The following is a 26,635-nucleotide window of genomic DNA, read 5'->3' on the forward strand; positions in this document are numbered from 1 at the left end:
CTCCGCCTGGCCCCTACCCACCAGGGCAGCACCCCCATGGGCACCCCCCGCTGGGGCATCATCCCCATGGGCACCCCCATCCGGGACCACCGGGAATGCCGGGGTGCCCACCGTACCCCCCTGACTGCCATCAGAAGCACCATAAGAAGCACAAGAAGAAGCACTCGAAGCACTCCAAACACCACGGAGGCAAGGTAAGAGTGAGACGGCAGCGGACCCTTTCGAATCTTTGCTGTGATCCTTCAGACCCCCTCATGCCATGCCACAGCATCCAGCCTGGGCAGCTGGGGCTCCCCTCTTCCACCCTGTGGTGGCTGGAGCCAACACCTCAGTGGCTTTTTTTAGATGTGGAGACTCCTGTTTGGTTAATAAATAGGCAAGCATGAGTCATGTCAAGCAAGTCTTTTGACATGTGATCCATGATATTCCTTGAAGCCATTTGAAACAGTGACACAGCTCAGGGTGCACCACGCAGTGTATTAAATCCCAGGACTTTGTTCTGCTCACCCAAGAGCGAGTCGTGCCTCCGTAAGGGACATTCACTCAGTGTCCCTCAGCAGAGGAGCAGTTCAGTTCCCTCTTAAAAACCAAAAACCAACCAACCAACCGACCAACCAAAAAAAAAAAAAAAGGAAAAGCAATTTTCTGTGCTGGGAGTAGATGCTGCAGAAAATGCCATTCCAGGGATAGGCACCATCCAGAGTACCTCTGAGTGAGGGACTGCTAAACAAAACCCCAGTTCCACCATTGGAGGTAGGAGGATTTCCCAAACAAAGCAAACCATCAGCTCCTCTCACTGTGTAACGGCTCTGAAAGTGATCTGCCTTGATGTTTGCCCTTGCTGGCAGAGACCAGGACCCTTCTGGAATTTGCTTATTTGGCTTGAACAGCCTGGTAAAATAATAATAAAAAAACCATCCCTCCCACGATATGCCTGTAATTATATTCTCCAAGCAGAAAAATAATGGCTCCAAACTCTAAAACATGGTTTATAACAGCATTGCAATAAACATTGCGGTGATGTTATTAGTAGTCATTTTATCTTCAAGTCAAGGTATCCCAGCTGGGGTTTGCTGTCTGAGGCCGTGGTGCTGTGCTGACTCCCATGCAGGCTCACCCTCCGTATGGCCCCTGGGGCCTTGACATTAACTAATTACTGGCTTGCAATCCAGCCACCGTGCAAACCTGAGGGCACCTCTTTTGCTGGCATGCAAAGACACCTGGGGAGAGGTGGGTCTGCAGCCACCACTGCTGCAGGCTCAACCTGGACCCAGCTGGGTACCGGGAACAGGCACCCACCACAGAATCGCTAACACCTATCAGAAATGGTGTGAAAGAGGGTTGTTTCCGTGCTACCGTAAAGTTGTTGTATCTCCCCCAGCACTCCAGCAGCTCAAGCAGCAGTTCTGACTCTGACTGAAGAGGACATCTCCCACCTGCACGGCAGTGAAGCAACAAAACACGAAGGCGAACGCCCCATGGGAACCACCTGCATGTTGCTCCGCTCCTTTCCTCTTTCTCTTAGAGCGGCGTTTTACCTGCTGAGTGATTTTCTTGGTTTTAGCTTGTAAATTCTTTGACGTGGAATTGCTGTGAGATGATGGACAGCAGCTCCATCCTCTGTCGGGAGATCCCACTGAAAGTTATCCCTGAGGCTGCAGGTAGCAGCGTGGGGAGCATCACGTGCTGGTTTGCAATCTGCTGGTGTCCGCGTGTTTTTTCGTGGGCAATGATGCCGGCTGCTAACATGGATTCCACCGCCTGTAGAAGTCCTTACATTTTGCGTGAGCTTTCTCAGCTGTAGCAGAGGGGCTGGCCGGGGAATGCCGTAACTTTCCCCTTGCTGAGCTGTACGGGTTGCCATCCTCCACGCCAGGGTAATAATTAATAGGAAAAAGTAGGGAGCTCTCTTTCTGAAGCCTGAGTCATGGCCATGGGACTGTGGCACGCTCGCCAGGAAAGGTGAAAAGCCTGGCAGTGCTTTCACCACAACAATTTTAACACAGGGCTGCTTTTGCTGCTGTTTTATTTTTGGTTTGCCCATTGTCATGGCTCAAGAGGACCCTTCCCAGCCCCCATTATAAAGAAGGCTTTGCTACCAGCTGGTGTGACTTGTTGCTGGACCCAGCAGCACAAACACAAGCAGCTCCCTGTGGCAGAGGGAATCTCCAAAAGAGGTGGCGCAGCACATCTCACCCAGATTTACTGCCAGCGCAGCCTTTTTCATCCTTGTTGCACTGCTGGCTGGGCATGTGTGCATGCTGGGGCAGTGGGATTTCACTCCTGTGTCTCCTCTCTGGATGCAGTTGTGTTTTGTCCTGTGGCCCTCGAAGCTCCGATATATCTCTTCTTTCCAAAGGAGGGAAAACACGGCAGTGACACTGCAGCACGTATGGCCACAGCTCCCCACCGCCATGCCCTTCCCTGCACCTGTGCTGCCAGCTCCTCTGCACGCTGTGCCTGGGGGCCCCTATGGACAACCCAAGCCCTGCCCAGCCTCTCCTCCCCATCCCACCTCCACCACCACGGATGCTACCTTACAGAAATGCCCCTGTCCTTGGAGGGTTCCCCTGCCCCACTGTCCTGGCTTGAGACACACAAGTGTTGGATGCAAGAGGGGCTGAAGAAAGCGTGGGGAAAGTCTGACTCAGGTGCAATGCCACCTTCATGGTGGGGAAAGGCACAGCCCCGCTCAAAGAGGGGCACCTGAGGACCCCTGCTCTTCCCACCCATGAACAGGTGAGGAACATGGAGCAGGTGAGGAATGAAGACATGGTCTTCGTTGTGCTGAGAGACCACAGTTTGATGGGCACTGGGGGGGTGTGGGGCCAGGGGGCAGAGAAAGAGTTCTGCAAGGGGACTGCTGGAGACAGTGGGGAGAGCTGGAGGGGCCCCATCAGCATCCTGTGGTCCTTCAGGTTCTCAGCAGTGCCCCACAACCCCTGTGCTGCAGGGACCCCTATCCTTGTGCTCCAACATTTGTGAGGAGAGGCAGAATACAAACTTATCTGGACTTACCAGCTTAGCACCAGGAGAATCAACCGCTCATTAAAAGTAATGAAAAAAAAGAGACAAACTACAGAATAGGGAGGCTTTTTCAGGATAGGGTGAAAAGAGTTTATTTGTTTATTTTTGCAGTCAGCACAATTCAAGTTCAAATCTGGGCATTGCTCAGCAGATACCGGTGGGAAGAAGGCACCATGGTTGCTTTGAGCACAGTGGGATGACAGGGAGGCAGCTCCGGTGGCTGCCCAGTGTTTTGTGAGATGCTGGGAGGCATGCTACCCCTCTCAGCCAGGATTTTGGTGCTGTAATAAATGAACAGGTTCTGATGAAAGTTGGAATAGCAGAAGAAAGCAAGGGAGGTATGGTCCACAGGAAAATGAGGATCTTAAAGATGATCTGTGAAATTCAGAATAGATAGAGCCCCAAAAGGAGCGTCTGCAGACAACTGTAGAAGGCAGCAAAACAAAGCAACCATCCCGTTGCTCGCGGAAAAGAGGAGCAAGCCACCAAGGGCCATGCAAAAGGAAAGCAAGAAGCTGACCATTTCAGGCAGCATGTGGTGTGTCATAAACTCACTCGGTTCTCTCAGGGCAGAAGTACTGAGAGAACAAAAAAGATGAGATAATCTAGAAAAGGGTTTGCTGAAGAATGGGTGATGTCACATCCATAAAGCTCCTCACAGGACACTGAGGGATATTGAGGGTTTTTGAAAACTAGAGATGATCATTTGTCCTACTACACTGGAAAGGTTTCTCGCTTCCCTGACAAGCCCCCCTAGGATTACAGTACATACACAAGGCTTGGCTTAGTGTGTATAAAGCTTTACAGAAGTATGTTGTATGGCTCTGTATCCTGCTTTGATCTTGGTTTTAATTAGCACCATAAATGTAAGATACACAACTTTTCATCATGAAAACCAAAAAAGAGCTCTGGATTTCGGCTAGAAAGGAGGACCGAGAGGGCGGGTGTTCTGGGCCAGCTCAGAGTTGCAAGCAACCATACAGAGGGAAGAAAATGAAACAGGTAATATCAGGAGTGTGTATACTGGTGAGAGGAGGACATGTGCACTCCCTTCATTTAACATATCCACCTAATGAACCTGTCGAAGAAACTGGGCTGGGAGAGGCTGTCATAGTCCTTCTCCCGGAAGATGGCTGCCCGGTCCCCGAGGCCAAGCTTCAGCAGGCCGTCCATGTCTACGTCAGTCCCGAGAGCCACTACTGTGGGCATGACGTCTTGCTTCTTCATGGAGTTGATGGCCTCCTCGAGGTTCTTGCTTCCTGTGATGCCGTCAGTGATGAAGACGAAGGAGAGCTCAGCATTGCGCCGGGCGAGTCGCTGCCCATCTCCCGGGCTAAGCACAATGTTGTTGATGGCATGTATGATGGCTGACCCGATGTTGGAGGATGAGTCCAGGTATTTGATCTGCGCCAGGGCATTGGAGATTTCCGTCAGATTGTAGGTCAGTGGGAAGACCACATTCTGGTCCCTCTCACTGCCATACTGCAGCAGCGCAATCCGGGCATTCATGTTGTCGCTGTTGCTCCTGGCCAGCGTGAGCTGTCGGGCCACTTCCTCCACAAAGTGGTGGGCCCTGTGGAAATTCTGCTCCCCGATCCTTTCAGAGCCATCGAGCAAGAAGACGACATCAACGGGGCGCTGTGTGCACTGGGCCACTGCAAGGTCTGCAGGAGAAAGAAGAAGACAAGAGTTGGGAGCATAAGAAAGCCTACAGGATAAGGTTGGGGCTTGCCTCGGGCAGCCTGGGCTGGAGTCGCCTCCGTGCACCTTTGTCCAAAGGACCAGCCCCACTCTGCTGCCAAAGCCTGTCTTTGCAGTTTGTAATGTAGGAGCTTTGCCTCCAATTCCCTCAGCTCCTGGGCACTAGGTCTTAATGAATGTTAATTCTGGGGCCTATTACAGACCTCCACAAGCATCCATAAGATTAGACAGGCCTGTGCATTTCAGTCCCAGAATTACATCCACTTTCTTACAGCAGTGCCCAGCTCTTATCTGTAACAGGAATATCCAGAGATTAATGGCAGGCAGTGTCTGCAAACCTCTCGGTTACTTCTAGAGAGTGGTTTACTTTCAGAGTTACTCTTCACACACAGATTTGTAGGAAAAGCTGTTTTCATACCTTTCACCCAGATTAGTTTAATCAGCAATCACTAATTCCTGAAGAGCTTATAAAGGTTGGGTCATACGGTTGGAAAACAAGACTATCCTTGTTGATGCACCTGTATGTAGTAAAGCAGCTTTTGTGATATATAACAGACCAATATTTGAGTGAAACACAGTGGGACATTGTTCTTCAGTCACTCAGAACAGCACCTGTCCACAAAGTGGGCATGTGGGCATATGAATAAATACAGTGAATGAACTCAGAAAAAAAGGGAGAAGAAAACAGCAATCTTTGGAGACAGGTGTTAGTTAGGGACCATTATTTTGTTCCTTTGCAGTAGTTACTTGTATTGCATTTGGTGTTCCTCTGTGTGCACTGCTCTGAGAAACACTTCCATTACTACACTGTTGAATTTTCTTCTTCTTCAAGTTTCCTCCTCTGCTGAAAGCACTAGTCAGGATATGATTGCAAAAGCAGTATTGATCTGTGATGTACACGCTGCGGCTGGCCACCCCCTGCGTTGGCAGCAGGGCAATGGCCATATCACTGTCAAGCAGCTCTGTGGCTCTAAGACTGAATCTCGAAGGGTGAAGTCCTGGAGCCAATGTCATGTTGTGTTGCATGACTGGCAAGTAATAGGAGATTCTGGAGCAGCCCCAGCTTAAGCATTCGTTTCTGGCAACAAGGGGTAACTTTTGGGATGGGAATATCACTTTTGGTTGAATTTCTGTACTATGAGCAAATCCAACTTGACAAAGTGCTTCCTCAGTGCTGAATGCTGTTACAACTGGATTCAGCATGGCAGGGTGCCGAACGGGCATAATTCCTTGTATGAGCTGAGCAGCAAATGGATCACTGTTTAGTACATTAGTACTATGTGTGTAGTCAACATTCGGTATCAGCGAAGTTACATTTTAAGCAAAATAGATACATGCACTCTTGAGACTACAGAGACAGTGTCCAACATGAATCCAACAGCATAAGAGAGTGTAGCAGAAGCTCTGATGGTGCATATCATTGAGCTCGCAGACTATTTGGCACCACTTTCATTCGTAATAAAACAGTCGAACCTGATGCAGGAACTTCTGCTGGCACTGGTGGTTTAACCTAACTCGTTGGACATTGCAAAAGTCCATGGTTCTTTCTGTATCATGTTCCCAGACCTTGTAGACTGGCATTTCTCCTTAGCCCATGCTGTAAAACATATCTACAATGATGGCATGCCTTGAATAGTGCTTACCCTACACTGTCTTATTGAGAACAGGCTTCTGCAATGCCAGTTCCGACTGCAGTAGAAACCAGTCTCCAAGTGATGCTTTTTCCCCCATGAGCTTTTTGAATATCTGATTTTGAGATTCAACTGCGGTACTCCACTCCTTTAAAGCAATAAAGGTACGTACTCACCTCTGCCCAACCTTCCTTGAGAAATGTTGTCTAAAGGTACATTGATGCTGCAGTTCCCGGTACGCAGGCGCTGCTGCCACAAGAATACTTTGCCTTGGCAGCACCTGCACTCCTGGTCCTCACCTGCTCTGTGCAGTCGTGGAGGGGGAAAGGAAGGCAGCCATGCCCCTTGCAACCACTCAGTCCAAAATCTACGTAGGGGTCTGCAAAAGCAGGTGGAAGCGAGCGGGTGGGAGCGAGGGCTGCATATCGTATTGGAGAAGTGTTACCAGTCTGTCCCCCCCGATGCTTGTCTACATGTAGTCATGTTTCTTGAGACAACAAGCAAGATCCACCCGCCTCCCACATGTCCCGAAGCAAGCCTTAAGAGATCCTAGTTAAGCAGACCGTGGCTGAGAGCAGCATCACTCCATGGAGCTTCAGCGAGAGTGTAATGCACGTCTGACTCTCCAGGCAGCCTCTACTGCATGAGCACTCCCCAGAGACACTCCGCTTGCTGCTCAGCCCTCACAGCTGGAAAGGGCTGCCTTCGAGGAGTGTGATAAGATGCCTTTGCCTTTACGTATGAGTTATCCCATGGGAATGTAACAGATGCGAGGCAGCACAGCAAAACCTTGAGTTTGTCCTGTTCAGTGTCATGTCAAGTTGCAGCTTGTTCCCATTTCTGGGAGGCTGAGGACCCGAGCACCCTTTCCTGCAGCAAGGAACAAGATTCTCATCCTTAACTGGAAGATAAGCTCTCGGAGGCACCACCCGCCAACTAAAATCTTCACATCATGCTTTTAATTGGAACACCAGTCCTTCTCATGCAGCTTACAGCAAGGCATGAATGCCTGCAGCTCACCGTACTGCATACCGTGTGCTAGGACACAGCTGAGGACATATAACAGAGATAGCACAAAAAGCAGAAATACCATCGATTTTCCTGCCATTAGCAACCCATCTCGTTATGTGCGTGTGCAGAGTAACCCCAGCCATTCACATCATGTTCCTGCTTCTTCTAAAACCTGGGTAGCTTGTATTTCCTCTGTCGTCTCACACTGTTGACAGTGGAGATGAAAGTGACAGTGAGATGGGGACTGACCTCCCAGCCCTTTCTGGGGCTTCACCCTTTCACAACCCCTCCTGTGTCTTTGGGGAGGTGTGGACTGTCTTTTCGCCAAACCCTGATCTGTGTCCTTCCTTTGCCCAAGAGCTTCACTGAAGGAACCACTGCTGTGATGAAATCTATCTGGTTTTATCAGAGGGATTAGCCAGGATTATGTTAGCAAAACACCACTACACCCACTTGCTTCTATCTAACAAGGGCCAATGCAGATACTGCTCAGACAAAGAGACGTTTTCTGTCTTTTGTTTCCAATGTTGCACTGCTTTGCTAGGAAATATTTCCAAAGGAAATGAAATAAACATCCACTGTGTGATGAGGTCTAAACCCCCTTTGCTGAAGTCTTGCTGAATCCTTGTTTTGTTCAGCAAGACGTCCCAGCCCTGAGATGTTCTCTTCAGATCAGTGTTTCTTTGGGGCTTTTCCTCTAGCATCATGGCTGGAGCAGCTTAACTACTCTGAGTTCAGTCTTACTTGCATCCCGGCAGGCTAAGTCATAAGCTACTTCTGGGGTAAAAATCAAAACAGATTAGGGAGCTTAGCTTTGTACAGACTATCTGGAATATGCAGATTATGACCAGATGCTAACATATGGACTCAGACACAGGCAGATCCTCATCCTTTTGCCTTCACCTAAAACTCTGAGCACACCATTTAAAGCTCTCTGAACAATTTTTCCTCCATTATATGCCAACAGCGGAGTTCTCTGAGCTCCCTGTTCCTATAGACTGGGAGCAAAATGTGCTGAAACCTTGGGAGAAAGACTAGTTTTGTGCAGTGCATCTGACCCGCTCATGTGCTGAGCGACACAAACACCTCCCCTGCGTGCCTGTTGTCGGACAGCTTCTAGCCTAGACTGGCAAGCCCCAAATGTTGAAAACACTGCAAGAAGTTCCAAGTGGGCAAATTCCTGGTTCCAATTCCCGTGCCTGAGCTTGGCAATTGGCTCCACTTTGCACACCTGGAAACATTACACCCCAACCGCATTTTTGAAGACCACACATCTCCTTTCGGCCCATTAAATATGACATTTGCTCAATATACTTTATTGCAATAATACCACGTCAGTTAGATAGGCTGCAAAATTCACTTGCTGGCAGTAAACACTTCTACTCTTGTGTCTGCACACAAAATGCCATTTTCTCTCCTTACAGGTAGTAGTTAGGTAGTAGTTATTCTGGAGGCAGGAATGTCAGTCACCTGCCTGACTTTTTGTGAAAACCAGGGGCAGCTGAACTCATGGAAATATCACTCCTTGTCTAAACGCACGTATCCACAGCACAAGTGGTGGATCTCTAGTCTCTCTGAACCAAACTAGCACTGGGTATGGACTGAATGGGTTATACTGCAAGTTTAAATACTTGCTTTTAGATAGCTCGTGTAACGTATCACAGAGGTTTCACTGCACAGTCATGGATTTTTGCTTTGGACTGCCTGGTCCTACACAACTTCTACCTCTTGGATATGAACAGGTACATGTTGCTAATTAAGACAGAAGAAACACAAATGTACAAGCAGAGAAGAAGGCAGAGGGAGCTCATACAGCTTCTGAGAGAAGCACTCCCCAGATTTTGGTGCTCTCGATGGAAAGCCAGGGTTGCCCCCTCTCTCACACTGTTTGCTCTTTCCCCTCAATATCCCCAGCTGCCCATTGAATGGTTGTACAGAGACACTCACTGTGGCGAGAGGAGATGCACCTTGCTTTGCCAGTCTTGCCACAAAAATGGTTTGCAGGACTCAAAGAAAGCCCTCACGGTAACCCAGCGAGAGGATGCAGAAGATGCTTCAGAAGCGGTCAGCAGATACATACATAGGAAGGCGTGGGAAAAGTGCATCATTAGGCTCTCTGCAAACGAGGAGCTCGCTCTGGCCCTCAGCCACATGCGTGCCAGCTGTCTCCTTGGTGGAGCCTGACGCTCGTGTGTGGCTGAGGGCTGGGACATGCTAGCCTGCTGGAGCAGGGTTGGAGCACGGGAGGGCTGGAGGGGAGCAGCATGGCTGGCTCAGAGACCGAGGCAACGCAGTTCCTCTGCAGAAAAGCAGTGGGCAAAACAAGAACATGTCTTGACATGGGGAAAGCCGCCATGCTCATCAGCCAGCCAAGCCAGAGAGGACTGCCCCTTGTGTCACATCCCTGGCTGAGCGCAACCAAGTCATTTCACTGCCTGTGTTTCTCCTAAACTAAGAGCATCTACCAATGTACCTGTCCCCCTCTGCCAAACAGGCACTCGAGGAAAGACGATTACCACTTCCACTCAACCTCTGCCTCCACCCGCTTTATCCAATCTCTAACGGACATGTCAGCAAAGCCCTAGCACGGTTTCTGGGTCCCCCACAATCTCGCTGTGCACCATTTTGAAGGTGTCAATGAACAAGTCCATCCACTCTTGCCGCTCATTTCCAGTGGCAAACTTGGCTTTTTCGGCGGTAAAGGCCAAAGTGGCCACCAACTGGGTGTACATGCTGGGGTCCTGGGTTTCCCGCGTGGAGTTTAGGAACTGGGCGATCGAATGTATGGTGCTGGGGAAATCTATGTTGACTCCCTCTTCCATGGGGCGGAAAATAAGTGGGTTTACGTTCCCAGGGTTCCTGTCATCTGCAAGTGAGCGTCAAAAGAATATTTTCAGGGCTTGCTAGCAATGGCTGTGTCTCTGAATGCTACCTGGTTTTCCTACGTGCACTGCACCAGAGAACAGAGCTAACGAGGGACAGAGAAATAAAGACCAAAGCCAGATTTTAAATCTTTCTGCCACTTTTACATCTGAGGAACCATGGGATTCGCACCAAAAATCAATCACACATCAACAAAGAGACCTCAGAAAATAACATGAAACCTTAACTGCCCAGTTCCTTGCCACTCATCCAGCATAGGCACGGTGGAGAAAGAGCAGCGCTCAGGAAGAGGGCCACGGGGTCCAGCTTCTTTCTGTGTATGGGATTTAGCCATCACGTAGCTTTGCACTCTGCTACGTGCAAACTGTACAAATGATGCTGTAGAGCCAGAAAGACATCTAAGGGACAGCATTATATGAATTCCTTGCCTGGCACTCTGGCTAGAGTCACTGCTCTGCGGTGTGCAATGCTCCTGTGCGGTGTCCGGGCTAGTCAGGACCCTGAGAACCTCTGTCTCCACCTGGTTGTACTGAACTTAAATTCAAATAACATCCCAAAGCTGAAAGCAAAGCCTTTTGCGTGGGTTAGAAAGAGCGTCAGAGAGCGTCATGCAGTTTCTATTGAAGCAAGAGGTCAGTTCAGATTTGCTCAGCATTTAACCCATTTAACACTCCAGCATCCTGTTAGCACCGCAGTAATCGATGGGTGTTAACAGGGAGACAAGGGTCTGCCCTGAAAACAGGAAAACCTGGATTTCCCTAGGCAAAGCACTGAGGCAGCACGCCTTCAGCTGCAGATGTGAACCAGAAGTGGTGATGTGCCTGGCTCTGCAAGGCAGCAGGGAGGAAGCCGGAGTGTATGTAATACCTGTCCCTCGCTGTGCTCTGCTGACCATACCCAGGCTGGAGCTAGGGTACCTGGCATGAGCAATTGATTTGCTCCTTGGAGTGCCAGGACTGCAACTCTGACAGCCATGGGGCCAAGAACAGGGCTGGGTGTAGCTGCATCCCTGACCTGAACCTGTCTGGCCTGTCTACGACTGGACACACGCATTGGATGTGCACAAAGCTCACTCACATACCCTGCAAAGGGCACCATCTCCATCCAAAGGGTTTGCACGTGAATTAGCACCAACTCTTGAGATGTTCTCGGAGGAAGCTGAGCACTGAGCAGAGAAGCCCTAGGCTCTGTCACGTGCCTTATGTCACATCCCATCCAACATGTTCCCTTGCCACTAGGCAAATGTGATCACTGCAAATCCTTCTAAATGATGACAGTAATGCATCATGGACCATCCAGTGCTTTGCCCAAAGGCCCCTGAATCCCTCGGTATCACTTAAAACTTGATCTACTGGGCCTGGCACAGATCCTTGCACACCAGGACGACTTTTGCCTGTGCTGAGATGGATGTACTGGCATTTTCACAGGAGTCCCACACCTACCCAGCCATGTCACTCCACCTCCCATGTCCTCTGGGGTGCAGGTGTAGAACCTGCACTTGACCTGGCCTGCCTATGGCATGGCTTGAAGTATTAGCCCAAGAGGGAACCCCCTCAGATGCCTCCTCAAGCCATTTCTGTTTTGGTCCCCAGGACTGTCAGGTACCAGTGAACTGTTCTCACCTTGCATCAGGAACAGAAACCCCCAAGTGCACTACAGGGAAAGAACTGCCAACTTCGCCTTGCTTTGGAGGGCTTTGATGGCCCAAGCCTAGGAGAACATGAGTGCGCCACTGCTTGGATCAGTCTCTCTCCTGCAGTGTTCTTCAGAAACGGGGAGGCTGCAAAGACCAGAACCTTTGAAGACACCTGAGCAGTCAACAGTGTGGCATGGGGAAGTTGCCTCCTTGTGCACAGATCCGCAGGACAAAGCTCCTCAGAGGACACTGCAGAGGAGCCTGTGTGGATAGCTCAGCATCACAGTTGGACATTGTGCTCTTTGCATGGCCAGGTGCAGACACTCAAAATACTAGTGAGAGATTTTAGACGGGAATAATTATAGCTTTTCTTTGTTCAGATTTCTGAGCATCCTGGGACCAGTTTTCCTTTGGAAATGTATGGAAACGTATGGAAACGAAGGGACTTCTTTGAAAATGAAATTTGAGATTCTGTATAATACTGAGTTGAAGCTGGGGACTTCCACAAAAACATTCACGGCAAGAGTAGAGATAAAAATTGCAAGAACTGGCAAAACTTTGTCCCCTATAAGCTTTGTGTATATCAGCAAATAGTGCATCTATTGTACTTAAACAGGCACAGAGACTCAGACGGACAGGATCTCTAGGAATTCAGGTTGCAGATCTGCCCCTTAACAAGCAAAATGTGATCAAGTAAAGCTATCTGCAGTGAGCAGCAGCCGTCTCCTTTATACCAGAGGGTCCTTATAGCCTTTTTCCTTTAATCCAACACCCTGAGTTAATTGTTAATTAAATACAGCCAGCGTTAGAGAAGCCAAAGCTTTGGGTCCACTACGGTGTCATTTTGCAAATGTCCCTACCCTCTGCTCTGCCCTTGTCACTCCCAAGGAGCATCCTGCCCAGTGCTGCAGGTCGGGCTCTGCATTTCAAAGGTCACATGGGTGGGACAGTTTAGCAAGGGGGTTTTGACTTGATGTATAATAGAGACACGGAACAAATGCAAAATTAATTGCCGAGTTTGGAGGTCAAAATCTGGTGGCTCCCAGGAATTGGGACAGGGAGAAATATCAGGGCTGAGCCATGCTGGTGCACTAACATGGTGCACTCATACCTACCTGTGCAGAGAACTGAGAGAGACAGAAAAAGAGCAGGAGATGAATCCCTGGAGCCTCTCCTCATGTAAAATACTACTATTTCCCAAACTCCTGCCATTCAAAGGGAACGAACAGGGTTGCGCACCCCCCTCCCACTCCTTGTGCACTATCCCCTGGACCTACCACTTTGTGCAGATGGCATGAAGCTACTTGTAATGTTTACCTGTCTGACAGGGCAGCTCAGGGCAGACGATCTGTGGATCTGGAAGGAAAAGAAACAAAGAAAGCTGAGTGACGTGCTGCCATGGCCCTTCACAGCATGCACAGTCAGGCTGGCAGGGTGACGTCTCTTACAAGGGGAAAGGACTCCAAAGGACTGCCCCAAAGGCTGGCCCGTATCTGAGGAAGGACTGTTTATTCAGGGCTACGTAAACGTCAGCCCCCACCATGAATGACCCAGCTTATGAGCTACTGGCCAACCTGCTGGGACACAGTGCCACTGCAATCGTTGCAACACACCATATATGCCCCCCACCCCAAACCCTGGGGGTGAAAACTCCAGTTCCAGTAAGAACTGTGCAAGGACAGGTACAGACCTGGGCAAAGCACGTCCTCCATCTTGTCAATGAATTCCTCTGCCACCAGGTCTGAGAAGAGCCTCATCTTCTGGACTCGCTGGGGTTCATTGCAGGCGATGGAGACCAGGGTCTCGCTCTGTTCTGGCTGATCAAACATGTCTCCAATGCCAATGGTGTTGACAACCACATCTCTACCGCAAAGAGCCCCTAGGTTCTTGTCATCATCCCGGGGGTCATAGCGCCCATCCGTGATCACCACAGCAAAGACTTGGGCTTTCTCTCGCCTGCTTTCCTTGATGAGCTTGTTGTAGGCAAACTGAAGGGCAGATGGTGTCCAGGTGCCTCCAGCGATCCACTCCAGGCGCTTCACTGCTTCCTTGAAGCTCGACAGTGAATCAATGCGCTCATCATCAAGCTTGATGGCTTCGAAGGTCCCCTCGTGACTGTACTGCACCACCCCAACACGGGCACCTGCCAATGAAGTGTCACGTTACTTGGCTTTGCATCCTCAGTGAAAAGTGGAGAAAGTCAGCAAACTTTCATATCAGTAAATAGCTGCCCGATTGGCCTACAAAGCTGGGAAGGGAAGAGGGAAGAGCAGAAACTGTTGCGAAAGGGCTGGAGAGATGGATTGCAGCCATCAGCTACAGATGAACGTGGAAGCTGGAGGGATCCAAGACCCTTTTCTTTTCCCCGTGCCCCACTCTGTCCCCACACAGTCCAGACCTGTCTGCGACTTGGGGTCCTTGGCAATAGAGCCCAGCCGGCTGACCACGTTGACAACAAAATTTTTCTCCAGGGTGAAGTTGGTGTAGCCAATACTCTCTGAACTGTCTATAACGAACATGATGTCCAGAGCACCGCAGCGCTTCTCACAGTCTGGGGAGAGGGACAGAAGGAGGAAAACACAAAGGTCAATGATGGTGGGAACAAGAGCCACCAGGGCAGAAGAGACCATCTGCAAGACGGAGGCAGTTAGCATCACACCAAGAGCGGCAAAAAGCCCATTGTGCTGGTGGCTCAGTGCAAAGGGCAGCTCACGGGGCAGAGCTCCCTCAAGGGAGCTCCTGAAGAAGGAGGCAGCCTCTGGTGACCCCCTTTCCCCATCCCTCGAGTGGTCGTTCCCCTGCCCTGGGGAGAGGCGATGGTCTGCTCACCACAGCATCCGCATGTCTCTCGCACGTAGGTCATCACGTCACAGTCCTGTCAGCAAAGGAGTGCAGGGTGAATGCCTCCCTCCCCTTACACAGCATCAGTCCCCTCTAAGGGAAAGACTCCCCTTTCCCTTCCCACCCAGCGGCCCCCTCCCCTCTTTCCTTGGCTCCTGTGGGAAGCCACAGGCCACCTCTGCCAGGCAGCAACAGGACCTGATGCCCTGTTTCGGTGTCAGGCTGTGCACAGCAAAGCCTCGGTTGCCCCAGGACAAGAGCACCGGGGGCTGCAGAGCAGGGCTACTTACAGTCAGGCCAGGATCTCCTGGTGGGCCGGGGGTCCCCTGTAAGAAGAGCACAGGGATTTCAGGCACAGTTTTCCCATGAGTTCCCTTTTTGGCAACTAGATGTCAAAGCCATCAAAAACGTCGCTTTTTGCAGAGGTCTGCCACGGGAAGGATAGCAAAGCCTCACTGGGAGCCAGCAGACATGTCTGGCAGCTGGTGTCTCCTCCAGCAAGCCCTGCTGCAGGGAGGCCCACTGGGCTTTAGAGCACCAAGGAGAAGTGGGGAGGAGAGGAGGGAGCTGCAGCATCTGCTCAGACAGGATGGCATGGTACTGTACCTCGGGGCCTGCTTCACCAGTTGGACCGCGGGGTCCAGGCTCACCTCCTGGGCCAGGATCACCCTGGGGAAGAAGCAAAGAAGGGTCAAATATTTCCCTGCAAGGCTGGCAATGCAGCCGCTGGTGTTTGGGGCTCCTCCTCACCCCCTTGTCAGGCACAGCCCTGCTAAACGCTGTCACCAGCCTGCCACAGCTGAGCTTGGGGACACGGGGCAGGCAGGAGAGTGGGCAGAGGCGTGGGAGGGGGACGCTGACCCTGTGGGCAGTAAGGGAAGTCTGCTTACCGGTTCCCCCTTCTCTCCTTTGGTCCCTTGCAATCCTTTTGGTCCAAGCTCACCTCTTCCTCCCTGTTCGAAGGAAGGAGAAACAGATCCGGCACGGAGCTCAGGCAGAGGCACTACTGCTATGAGCCCCTCAAAAGCACATGCCTGCCTGGCCCGGGAGATCATCCTCTAAACCAGCAGCTCAGTGCAGAGCAAATAAACGGTATTTACGTAGGCATTAACTAAGAATAAAGAAGTTTTGCAAAGCATGTTTCGGATGGTTTCAAAAGGAGATGGGCTTGGGAGATACACCCAGGCCCCGCAGCTGCAGGGAATAGCCGGGGCAGCTGCCGGCAGGACAGGCTCCTTGGCCACACACCCGGAGGATCGGGTGACAGCTACTTGGCATTTCAGTCAGTACAAAAAACAGGTGATGGAGACAAACACACTTACCTTGGGTCCCGGCTGCCCCTTCTCACCCTTGTCACCCTGTGAAGGGAGAGGAGGGAGAGGTGAGCACCCAACTGGTACTGGCCCCGCACCGTGCATGCATACATCTGAAGTCTGCAGGTGTAACTTCAGGCTGACGGTTAGAGTGGTGGGCGCAGCCATGTCCCCGTCACCGCCGTCGAGGCTGGGGTCCCCAGGACCTCTGCCACGAGGCTGATGGAGCCACAGCCAGGTTCAGTCCTGATGTTCAACCCCCTTACCCCCTTTGTGGGCTTCACTTTTTTGTGACCCTGATAATTTTTCTTCCTCCTTCCCTGTTCTCCCAGGCTGCTCAGCTCCAACAGCAACCTCCACGAAAACAGGCTTCCTCACGGTGCGTATGTCTGCGCTGGATGAGGCATACTTACTTGCGGTCCTCTGGGTCCAGGGAAGCTAAAGCCAGGTCTGCCTCTGTCACCCTTTGGTAGAAAAAAATGACCTGTCAGAAACCAAACCCAGCCTTTTTGACCTGGCGATGCCAGTGACAGCCAGAGCCGTTTTCATCCCATCTTGGGGTGAGACACCACCAGGAGCTGTGACTTCTGCAGCTGGCCCTGAAACATTGGGAACGGCTGTGCAGAGCGAGGTTTCTCAGAGTCTGGGGGATGTCGCACACCAGGGACATCCCTGAATCTGTGCAGGGTGAGGGATGTAATCAGAGCTGCCTTGGCCAGAGCAAGACCTACATCTCTGCCCCACAGGGAGGCTTAGGTTTGAGCCATTCAGTCTCCAAGGCACACAAGTTTCTGCAGTGGAAACTGTTTTTTTTTTTTTTAAAAAAAACAACAAACCACAAAAATACCCTTTCAAATGCAGAGTTGCATTCAGGGACTTTACCTTTGGTCCTGGTGGTCCAGCGTCACCTCTTGGGCCCAAGTCACCAGGGTCCCCACGCGATCCCTGCAGGATAGTGTTGGGAAGAGTGGAGGGAGTGGGTGAGGATGTTCCCTGCAGCTCCCCGGCCACACAGGGGACTGTGCTGGAGAAACCAGCTCTTGAGACGATGCTGCAGGACCATCTCCCCTCCCGATGAGGTTACTGTGACAGTGACCGAGTCAGCACTTGTGTTCCCGCGTCCCGCAGAGCCACACGGATGTCGCGGCACTACTGCCACAGGGGGGTGCTGGACTAACCACAGACCTAGGACAAATGGGCTCCCGGGGAGCCCCATCTTCCCTTGCCCCGTGACCCGCTCTGACGGTCCCTTCCATATTGTCATGGGAACACCTGGGACCAGGAGTGATGGAGAAGCAGGGACTTCTGGGTCTTGCGATTTCTCCTTGCCCCGGGGGCTAGCTGGGGCCTCTGGGCTAGTTTTTAGCCTCCCTGAGAAAAGGTCAGGTAGGGTCCCCTTGGGAGGGACAGTGCAGCCAGCTTATGTCGGTAGGACAAGCTCTCACCACAGAGGGAGGACACGGTCACACAGATGCCCCAGGATGACTTACTATCTTGCCTGGTTCTCCCACAGCACCTGAAGGGCCTCGGGGTCCTGGCAGTCCTTGATCTCCCTGCAAAGCAAAGCAAGACTCAAGAACGTACAGAGGCAGGTACAGTCAGGTGTTCATGAGGAGAAAGCCAGGTGAGCTGCCCTGGATGGCAGCAGCACTCTCCCTCCCTCCTGGCTGTCACCAACCCCTGCTTTGTGCTTACCCTTGCTCCTTTGCTTCCAACCTCACCGGGCAGGCCACGAGGACCCTCTGGACCAGGGTCTCCCTGTGAGAAGGGTAAAGATATTTCTGGTCAGGGATGTCTCCAATGCTGTTTGTGTGCATGGCAGTGCTCCTTGGAGCAAGGAGGCATGATGTCATTCTCAAATCTGGTGTTTCTTGGCTTGAAACACAGTGTCAGGGCAGCATGCCCTCTGAACATGTCTCTTTTAGCCTTGAGCTTTGCTGTCCTTCATCCCCTCTCTGGATCAAGCCCTGGAAGAGGAGGCTGTACCTGCTGCCACCAGGGCAGGCAGTGGGCACAGTGGGAGCAGAGCACACATGCAGAGCCCACTGGGATCTGCAATTCCCAGCTCTGGTGTTGGACACTTCATGACTGGGCAGTAGCGCATCACACACACCAGTCCTGTGCATCTGGGGCTCATTTGCAATGGTCTGGGCAGTTGCTTTACTCACCCTTTCTCCTTTGGCCCCAGGAGTGCCTTTGCCGCCTTTTGTCCCTGGATCTCCACGTCGACCCTTGGCAGACACAGAAAGTCACATAAATGATATTTGAAGATGGATGCTACCTGAACAGTGACGCCTGGCTGCCCTGCCTTCTCCCTCCTGTTCCAAGAGACGTCTCCTTGCCCCCTTCGCAAGCATGAGCCTGGCAGCGGGGGAGCAGGGATGCCTGTGCTGGCCCTGCTTGGGGGATCTTGCCTTTGGCTTTTGGGAAGCCACAGACAGACTATTCTTTCAGGAGGGTGGTCACCGCAGTGACCACAAACACTCATGGTTCATTCCCTCAGGGTTAAAGACTGCTTTACTTCCAGCTCATCTGGTGTTGCTTCCCCCACGAGATCTCGCACAGGACGCAAGCCGGCTGGGCTCTGGCCTCTTGGAGCTGGTGGAGCCGTGCTGCTGTATTGTGCCAGGGAACATAATCTCCAACCCACTCCCCAAATTTTGCAGTGCCCCATCACATTAGCTTGGGTCTCCATGGCACCATCAATGTCGTGACACGGCTGCGATTTGACACTGGCCTTTTCAGAGAGCTCTACCATAACAGCCAGCAGATCTCAACTCTGCGAGCTCCTGTGAGAAGCCAGAGGTTTGGGGAACTTGCTAGAGTACAGCCAAAGGATCCCTGGGCATCCACAGAGGCATTTGTGGGAATACAGGATGCTTCTCTAAGGTGAAAGGGTTAACATCAGGTTTAGGATTATGGAAGTACTGCTCTGTGAAGACGGGGGAGACAAAGAGATCAGCATCTGCACATCTTTTGGGATGCAGAAGGCAGGGCAGGTAGGCTAAATAGGGCAGCTTCTCAGAGCTCATCCATGAAACTGCATCAGGATCCCGTGGTGTGCCCACTGTCCAGAGAGCTATTCAGACACTTACAGGCTCTCCTTTGGGTCCAGGAGCTCCCGTTTCACCTCTTCTTCCCTTACTTCCAGCAGGCCCTTGAGCTCCAGGGTTGCCTGGAAGTCCCTTGGAGAAGAAAAAGAAATACAATTTGTTGGAAGAGAGGTCAAGGTGCACCCCCCCCGCCTCTTGTCCTGTGTCAAGCAGTCCACTCTTGAGCAGACGTGTGTATGAGAACACATGAGAACTTATGCTTCCACACACCCACCATGCCTAACATGTCAAAGCTATGTGCACAGGGTCCAGCCTTGGAGCAGTGTGATGCTGTGTCACCTTTCCTTCAACAACCAGCGCAAAGGCTTGTCAACTCTTCCTTACAGCATCTGTCCAGCCCTGCCTAAAGCCAGAGGGCTACTTCAGCCTCCTCCACTATCTCTGAAGTAACCTGCCATCAGCATAGCAACCGCTTTGGCTATAAGGTCAAGTATAGAGGGTAAAGCCTGCATTAGATCTCTGAGCAATTAATTGTTAAAGTTTGCTCACATGAATAAAAAAAGCCTGCAAACACTGGCACTGCCACAAACAGTGAGGAAGTCATGAGACTGGCAGGGGAAACCATGGCCAAACGGGGCCTTTCTACCCAGGAGAAGATGGGAAGAGGAGGAAAGATGTAGTGCAATGGATCGGCTAGAAAGGTAAATCCTCCTAAGTCTATTCTGCCTGCTTTTCTCTGCTCTGAACAGATGCTCAAGACCCTTTCTCATTTTGCTCTCGGCAGCTGCAGGGACGTTGTGCAGTCCCCTTTCCTGTTGCCCACTCTACTGGTGGAGACACTCATGGCAGGAGAGCTCCCTCGACCACCCAGGGTCTTGTGCTGTCTCCATGCTGCTGGGCTAATTTGCAGAATCACCAGGATGCGTTGGCAAGCAGTCATTTTTATACTGCACCTGCCCTGTGACCAGCAGCTGATACTGCTCCGGCTCCGTGCCACATGGAGCAGACCCTAGTAAGACACTGCAGACATCTGAATCCTGCATGAACCTACCGGGCTTCCTTTTTCTCCTGGAGGTCCCGGGGGTCCACTGCGACCAGGCCGGCCAGGATCTCCCTGAAACAGCCAGAGAGCAATGGTCATTGCCTGTGTCATCACGAGCATGTTGTTGCGCATCACTGACGTGCGCGATGAGAGCCCAAGGAGCAGGGCTAGCAAGGCTCTTCCCTCTGCTTCTGTGTCTGGTGATGGGATCCAGACCCCAGAGCCTATGGGCTCCATGAGTTACGAAGGATTTAAGAGTAAATATAGGCAATGGTGTTTAGCCGTCCCCACTGGTGGCCTCTGCCCATACTCTCTGCTCACTGTTCAGAGCCCTTGTACCTTTATGCCTTCATCTCCTCTTTCACCTTGGTTTCCTGCATCTCCTGGGTAGCCATCAGGGCCCTAGGGAAGGAAAGGACAAAGAACCACACATTTTGCAGTGGCAACAGTATGCACTTTCCCTGCAGAATAAATCAACTGGCTTAGAAAGTTGCTCTAGAGACTAAAATAGTTTTTGCTTGTTGCTAGTGTTGACGAAAGGAGCAGCTCCTCCTCTCAATGTGGAGGGGAGGGACATTGGGGGATCCCAGCTTACTTGCATATGGAAAGGAGGCACAAAAAATCAGGCTGTGGTCCCCACTCTGGCGATCCCAGGCCTGGGATCAGATCATGCAATTGATAGGAAAATGGGCCAATAGCCTCTCATTGGCCATCTTTTCTACATGTGCAACTTATTCAGCAGCTACACAGCTAATGTGCTGAATGAAAGACTAAAGCATTTCTACCTTGTCACCGGGGTCTCCCTTGCAGCCTGGTGGTCCAATTCTCCCCAGCTTGCCCTGGAGAGATAGCATTCAAAAGAAAAAAAGTGAGAAGCTGTAGCTGTCTGAAGGGAAAATATGGCTTTTCTTGTTAACAGTTACTAATTTTTAACATCATCTGCTGACCATACCTGTCATCAGCTAGAGGATAAATAGCACGTGTATTCCTTAAACAGGAGTGTGGCGTCCAGAGACAAATGGAGGAGGAGAAAGTAGTCTAAAAGCCCTGACTGGTAGCACGGGTGTTGGTGGGAATTCAAGCATGCTTATCCCGCACATGTGCCCTGGGTGATGGACACATCCCTTGAGGCTGGATTTGGCAGTCACTCACGTCCACAGTTGTGCTGGTCCTCCGTTGTGCATCTCGTGTCAGAGCAGCTCAGGTCTGCAGTAACCACGCTGCCTGACGGATGCTGTGAGAGCAGTGACCGCCTTGCTCTGCGCCCCATAATGGCTTTGCCGGCAGCACTTAGACAGCTTGCCCCGGCTAGAGAGTGGGGACTGAAGGACTTTAGTGTTTTAGAGCTTCAGCAGGCATTTGAGGAGTGGGAAGAAGAACTGGTATTATCTCACAGATGTACTTGGCTGGGTATACAAGCAAGTGCAAAGCAAAACCAATGTGTGCTGGCCAGTGGACAAAGCCAGCTGAAATAATCTCAAATTAGGCTATCCTGCTGTGGTACATCTGCATGGCATGCAGATCTAAGGGAGGTCGTGGCCCTCTACAGACACCATAGAGGGGACAGAGGATTTCAGGGACTTTGTTACAAGGCACTTGAACCTGGCTTTAATATTAAGAACAAGCAGTAGCTTAGAGATGAAATTTCAGATTCTGTGACGAATTGCCTTGGAAACCAAATTTCTGCAAAACTTTCTGTGTATGTGTCCTGTAGGGGTCACTAACACTCAAGATGAGATGTCTACACCCAGATGGTGTAGGCCATATCACCTCCTGCAGCAGGACTGGCTGTGTTACACATCTAGTTCCTGCAGAGAGCTTGCTGACGGAGGGATAGCACTTCTGTGACCTGAATTAATTAATCTCCAGCTAGCTCAAATATTTCTACATATGACATGCAGAATAACGTGCAAATAAGTTCATAGAAAGCTCAGTCAGAAAAAAAAGCTAGTGTGTGGGATGGGATAAACAAAACAACCTGTGGGGACAAGGGAGGGTAAAGAAATGAAACATCAGGAGCAACACTACAGGGTGCTCCCAGTGTTGTTACCTTCTGTCCATCGGTGCCGTTCCTGCCTGCCAAACCAGCGGCACCCTGGGATCAAGGGGGAAAAGAAGAGGGATCAGCGATCTGTTAACACACACTCAAGGGTTGGTAGCTGGAACAACATGCAAGTTAGAAAATGTCCTTTCTTACCCTCCGTCCATCGGATCCAATCTCGCCCTGGGGGAAGAAGAGGACGGGAGTCAGACAGTCTGCCTACATCCCTCCCAGCCATTTAGGTCAGCAAAAACATCAACACTTCACAAGATCATGCAATGCCTGAAGGAGACAGGCTTTGGGATGCCCCTGGAAATCCCTCCCCATGTCCGCAATTACATATTAATAGGGTTGTTATTCTCCCCATTACAGCTAAACTCTCCCTCTTTGCAACAGAAAGGTGTGCATCCCCTGCCAAGTGCCCAGACAGCCATTTGGTCTCTTCTTTCTCACCTTCTCTCCTTTCAGCCCTGGGACACCCTAGACAAAAAGAAAAGAAGAAAAATGCTGTGTTAATGCCTGGGGATCAGCAGGAGTGGAGGCAGCAGCATGCCGGGGGTCTTGCGTGGGAAACAGGCAGGGGGAGAGGGAGAAGCAGCGCTCCCCTTGCTTTACCAAAAATCAATGAATGCAAAGAGTTCAGTCACCGGCTATGGGATTCTTACCTTGGGACCAGGGTATCCGATCGGACCTTCAATACCTGGGTCACCCTTAAGGGAAGAAGACACAGTGAGTTAGCTCGAGCGTGGCAGAGATGTGGTCCCAGCTAAGAGCGGGGCAGCACTGCTGGCTGCGGCGGGGGGGGACTTTCCACAACTCACCTGTCGTCCCTTCAGCCCAGGGGAGCCTGGTTCACCCATGTTCCCCTTTGCACCCTAAGGAAAGAAAAAACCCAACATAAGTCAGAGCTTGGTGATGACTGTGAGAAAATGGCAATTTCTGGGAGCATCAGGCTCTTACAGAGTTTGGGGCAGCGTGCTGGTGGAGCAGGACCTGCTTTATTCCGGGGAAGTCGGGGGAAGAGTGTATGGGAAAGGGAGCACACAGAGCTGGGGGCAGGAGAGTGGGACGCCCTGCACTCGTGAGAGCTCTGCTCTTGAGGGTGGGAGAATTGGAGACAACTGCTGCCTCACTCCTGTTGTCCTCAGGTGCTGTCTGTGGCTGGCACGGCCGATGCACGGATACCTCTCTGCACTGCTGTCAATGCATCAGCCTCGGCACGCACATGAACACTGCTGCTGGCTGTGTGCTCCATTCACTGCAGCACAGCAGTCTCCCAGGGCCAAGTCAGATGCTGGGGAATTATTTCCCACCTGGGTGCTATGCCTGTGAAGACTGCTGCAGTCGAGGTGAGATCTAGGGCGTCCTGCAGTGTCTGTAGCAGGCACGGGCATTATTCTCTTCCCACAGGTTGGGGCGACTTACCTTCTGCCCTCGGTATCCCTTGGGACCGGGTGGACCTGCAATCTCCAGGCAGCTCATCTTGTAGCACTGAAATACAAATTAAACAGAAGGTGTAACTGCTGCACTGCAGCATGCCGGCTGCTTCACATGCTGAGCCACCATGCACCTGAAGCTCAGCTCTGCACCACGGCTTTCCGCGCACCTCTCCCCGTGACCACAGTGCTAAAAACTACTATGGCTCCAGCTGGGTCAGAGTTGAGGCAGCAACAATCATGCAGAAAAATGCTGCGCGTAAATTAAAAGCAGAAAGTTGCCACAAGCACATTCATTATGGCTTGGCTCCGGGCCCAAACTGAAAGAACAGAACTGCTAAGTGTCAGGCGAGGTGGTGTAGGCTTGCTCTTCTGGGCCCATCAGGGGATGTGCACGCCCTTTGCAGCATCGCTCTGCACACTCCTCCCTATGTATGCCAAACCCTGTCCATGATACCAGCAGGGCAGGAGCTTCAGCTTGCAGAGAATCTACAAAACATGCCTCCAAAGTGATAAAATGAGTCTGTTCAATAGGCCTGAATTAATTGCAGGTGAGGAGGAGGCAGAAAGTGAAGAGTCCAGTATGTCATTTTAACCACTGGGCACGGGGATGGATCCCCAGGCTCTGCACTGATCCACAGGTGGGCAGAGACCCATCCCATGCAGCTCGCTGCAAAATCTGGCCTGGTACTTTGGGATACGAGCTGGTCTTCTGTAAGTGAAGCAATTTAAACCCGTGTTGTGTGGCAATGGCATAAAGATGCTGCTCACTCACCTCTCCGTAGGCTTCGTGTTTCTGCAAAGGAGAAAACAGGATGAACAGAACCAGTTAAGGTGGTCAGCCCCAAGAGAAAAACAGCATCTCACCCTTGGAGGTGTGTGTGACGGTAAAGGAGAGGAGGTGATAAAGGTCCCATGGCTTTGAAGACGTTCTCAGCAGAGTCCCTGATTAACAGTGTCTCACAGGTGGGGCCTCAAAGACCATGCTGATGGTGAGCATATGTCTTAGTGCTGCACACTCTTCCACACACCCCTGGATGGGGAGCAGGCTGTGGTATGGGTCTGGCCTTGGGCAAGAGCCAGGACTAGGGTGGCAGCCTGCCCAGACATGCCGGGGAACAGAGGTGCAAACGAAGGAGTCCTGGCAGAGCACCTAACCAGAGAAATCAGAGGTGCTCGAGACTCCATTTGGCCCATAAGTGCTGAAAGGACATAGAAAAGGAAGGGAAACAAAACGGAGGCTTTTTCCTGCTAGAGGTGCTCTCTAGAGCCCTGCCAAAACCCACTGCGGGGCTGCTCAGAAAGCATCGCCCCCATCCACGCGCTGCTTCTCTTGTCCCCCCCGTTATACTCCCTGCACCTCAGGTGGCACTCCGTACCATAGCTTGGATTATCCTCTCAATGGTGTTCACATCGGTGTCCAAGGTGTCCTTCTGCGTGATGGCGTAGTTGTTGCGGTACAGCTCGTGTGGCAGGTTGGCAATCTCTCGCAGTCCGTGCTCGTAGACATTCTCACTGGGGGCCACTGCAAAGAGCTTGATCCCCATGTCTCGCGCCCTCTCAGCCTGCATCTTCATCCCCCCGCAGGGGCTGCCAGTGACATGGCCATCAGTAATGACTACCGCAAAGTTCACGCCCGAGGCCATCTGGGTCTGGATCTGCTCTGTCATGTTGGAGATAGCGCAGTCCGTGAAGGTGCCCCGGCCAAGGTAGTTAATAGCGGACAGCCTGGGGAGGTATATGTCTTTGCTGCTCGTTAAAGGGCTGTAAATTTCCACCACATCTGAGTAATGAAGTCCACCAAACTGCCAAGTGATGTAGACTTGGTTCTGGTAGAGCTCATTCTCCAGTTTATCAATGAACACAGGGATGAACCGCTTTATTTGATCCACAAGGCTCTGGATAGGCACAGTCTGCAGAGCAACACTCTCCGAGGTGTCAATGATGAAGTACACATTGATGGGGCAGTTCCTCTTTTCTGCATGGAGACAATTATTCAGACCATGTCAGAGCACTTCATGCACCGCTGCACCCCCTTCACTGTCCCCCAGAAACCTGGACTGAGAAGCGTATACAGACAGCACATAGAGGACAGCACGTGAAGTTGTGAAGAGAGCAAACCACAGCACGAGGCTCGAGATTCAGCTTCCTGCAAGGGTGTTGCAGCTCTTACTAATCAGGAGTTATTTCCACCTAGGTTGGAGGAAATGAGGAAACTGAGGACTAAGTGCCAGGTTTGAACGAAGAAGAGCAAGGGTATGACTTTTGCTCTCCTGTGCTAAATGAATGCGCCAGGCTGCCTGCCAGGCTTCTGGTTGCTCTCTGATTTATAAACATTTCAAAAAAAAGTCGTACCCAAGTGTGATACTGGAAAAAGCACAAGTCCCACTTAGCTCTAGCAGTAACATCTGTGTTCAGGTCAGACGACTCGCCAGTGCCCAAGACTTCAAAATCCTAACATCTGCCCACTATTGAATCAATCTTGAAAATCTTGCCATTTTTTGTAAAAGTCAGGCTGGACACGTAAATCTCCTCCTCCACATTGCAACTGAAAAGAGCTGAAATTGTCAAATTCAAAATGGACTGTTCTTTGACATCAGATACAGAGCTGAGCTCTGGAGACTGACCGGTATTTACTACTGCATCAGCTGGGAGAAGCACCACTGGCAGACCCCAGCTCTTCAATCTCTACCTCTCTGCACTCCAATGCAAACCCAGAAATGGGAGTTTCGGTGGAGGATGGTGTTCCCTACAGGCAGATCGCTACCCTGGGGCACTGCCCAGGAGTGCAAAGGGGCAGGAGAGTTGTAACGTCAATTCCTTGTGAGCAGGATCTACAACTAAGCATGGCCATTGCTTTCAGTGAAATTTCTGCTTACAAAGGAGAGAGACACTTAAATTGTCTGGTTAATACCTGCACAGGAGGTAGGACTGACATCTCCAGGATCCCCATCAAACTGAGCATGGAGAGGAACTAGAGCCACGCAAAGGAGAGTGGAAAAAAAGGCTTCTCGGAACAT

At 51.3% G+C, this 26,635-nt stretch overlaps 1 protein-coding gene across 1 annotated transcript; it reads right to left on the reverse strand.

Annotated features, from left to right (window-relative positions):
- Nucleotides 1-3,724: 3,724 nt before the first annotated feature.
- Nucleotides 3,725-26,635, reverse strand: COL6A2 (collagen, type VI, alpha 2). The gene is made up of 27 exons (XM_009578584.1): nt 26,530-26,635; nt 24,995-25,593; nt 24,391-24,411; nt 23,605-23,670; nt 23,001-23,054; nt 22,845-22,889; nt 22,633-22,659; nt 22,336-22,362; nt 22,189-22,233; nt 20,924-20,977; nt 20,478-20,540; nt 20,148-20,210; nt 19,139-19,228; nt 18,212-18,274; nt 17,739-17,801; nt 17,534-17,596; nt 16,926-16,988; nt 16,457-16,507; nt 16,053-16,088; nt 15,621-15,683; nt 15,337-15,399; nt 15,021-15,056; nt 14,719-14,764; nt 14,288-14,440; nt 13,580-14,032; nt 13,207-13,245; nt 3,725-4,691 (listed from the first exon to the last, which is right to left on the reverse strand). Exons 1-27 carry the CDS (start codon nt 26,633-26,635, stop codon nt 4,084-4,086), a joined length of 3,060 nt encoding a protein of 1,019 aa, XP_009576879.1. The 3' UTR covers nt 3,725-4,083.

The sequence above is a fragment of the Fulmarus glacialis genome, unplaced genomic scaffold (assembly GCF_000690835.1).
Source record: "Fulmarus glacialis isolate BGI_N327 unplaced genomic scaffold, ASM69083v1 Scaffold47685, whole genome shotgun sequence".
Lineage (NCBI taxonomy): Eukaryota > Metazoa > Chordata > Aves > Procellariiformes > Procellariidae > Fulmarus > Fulmarus glacialis.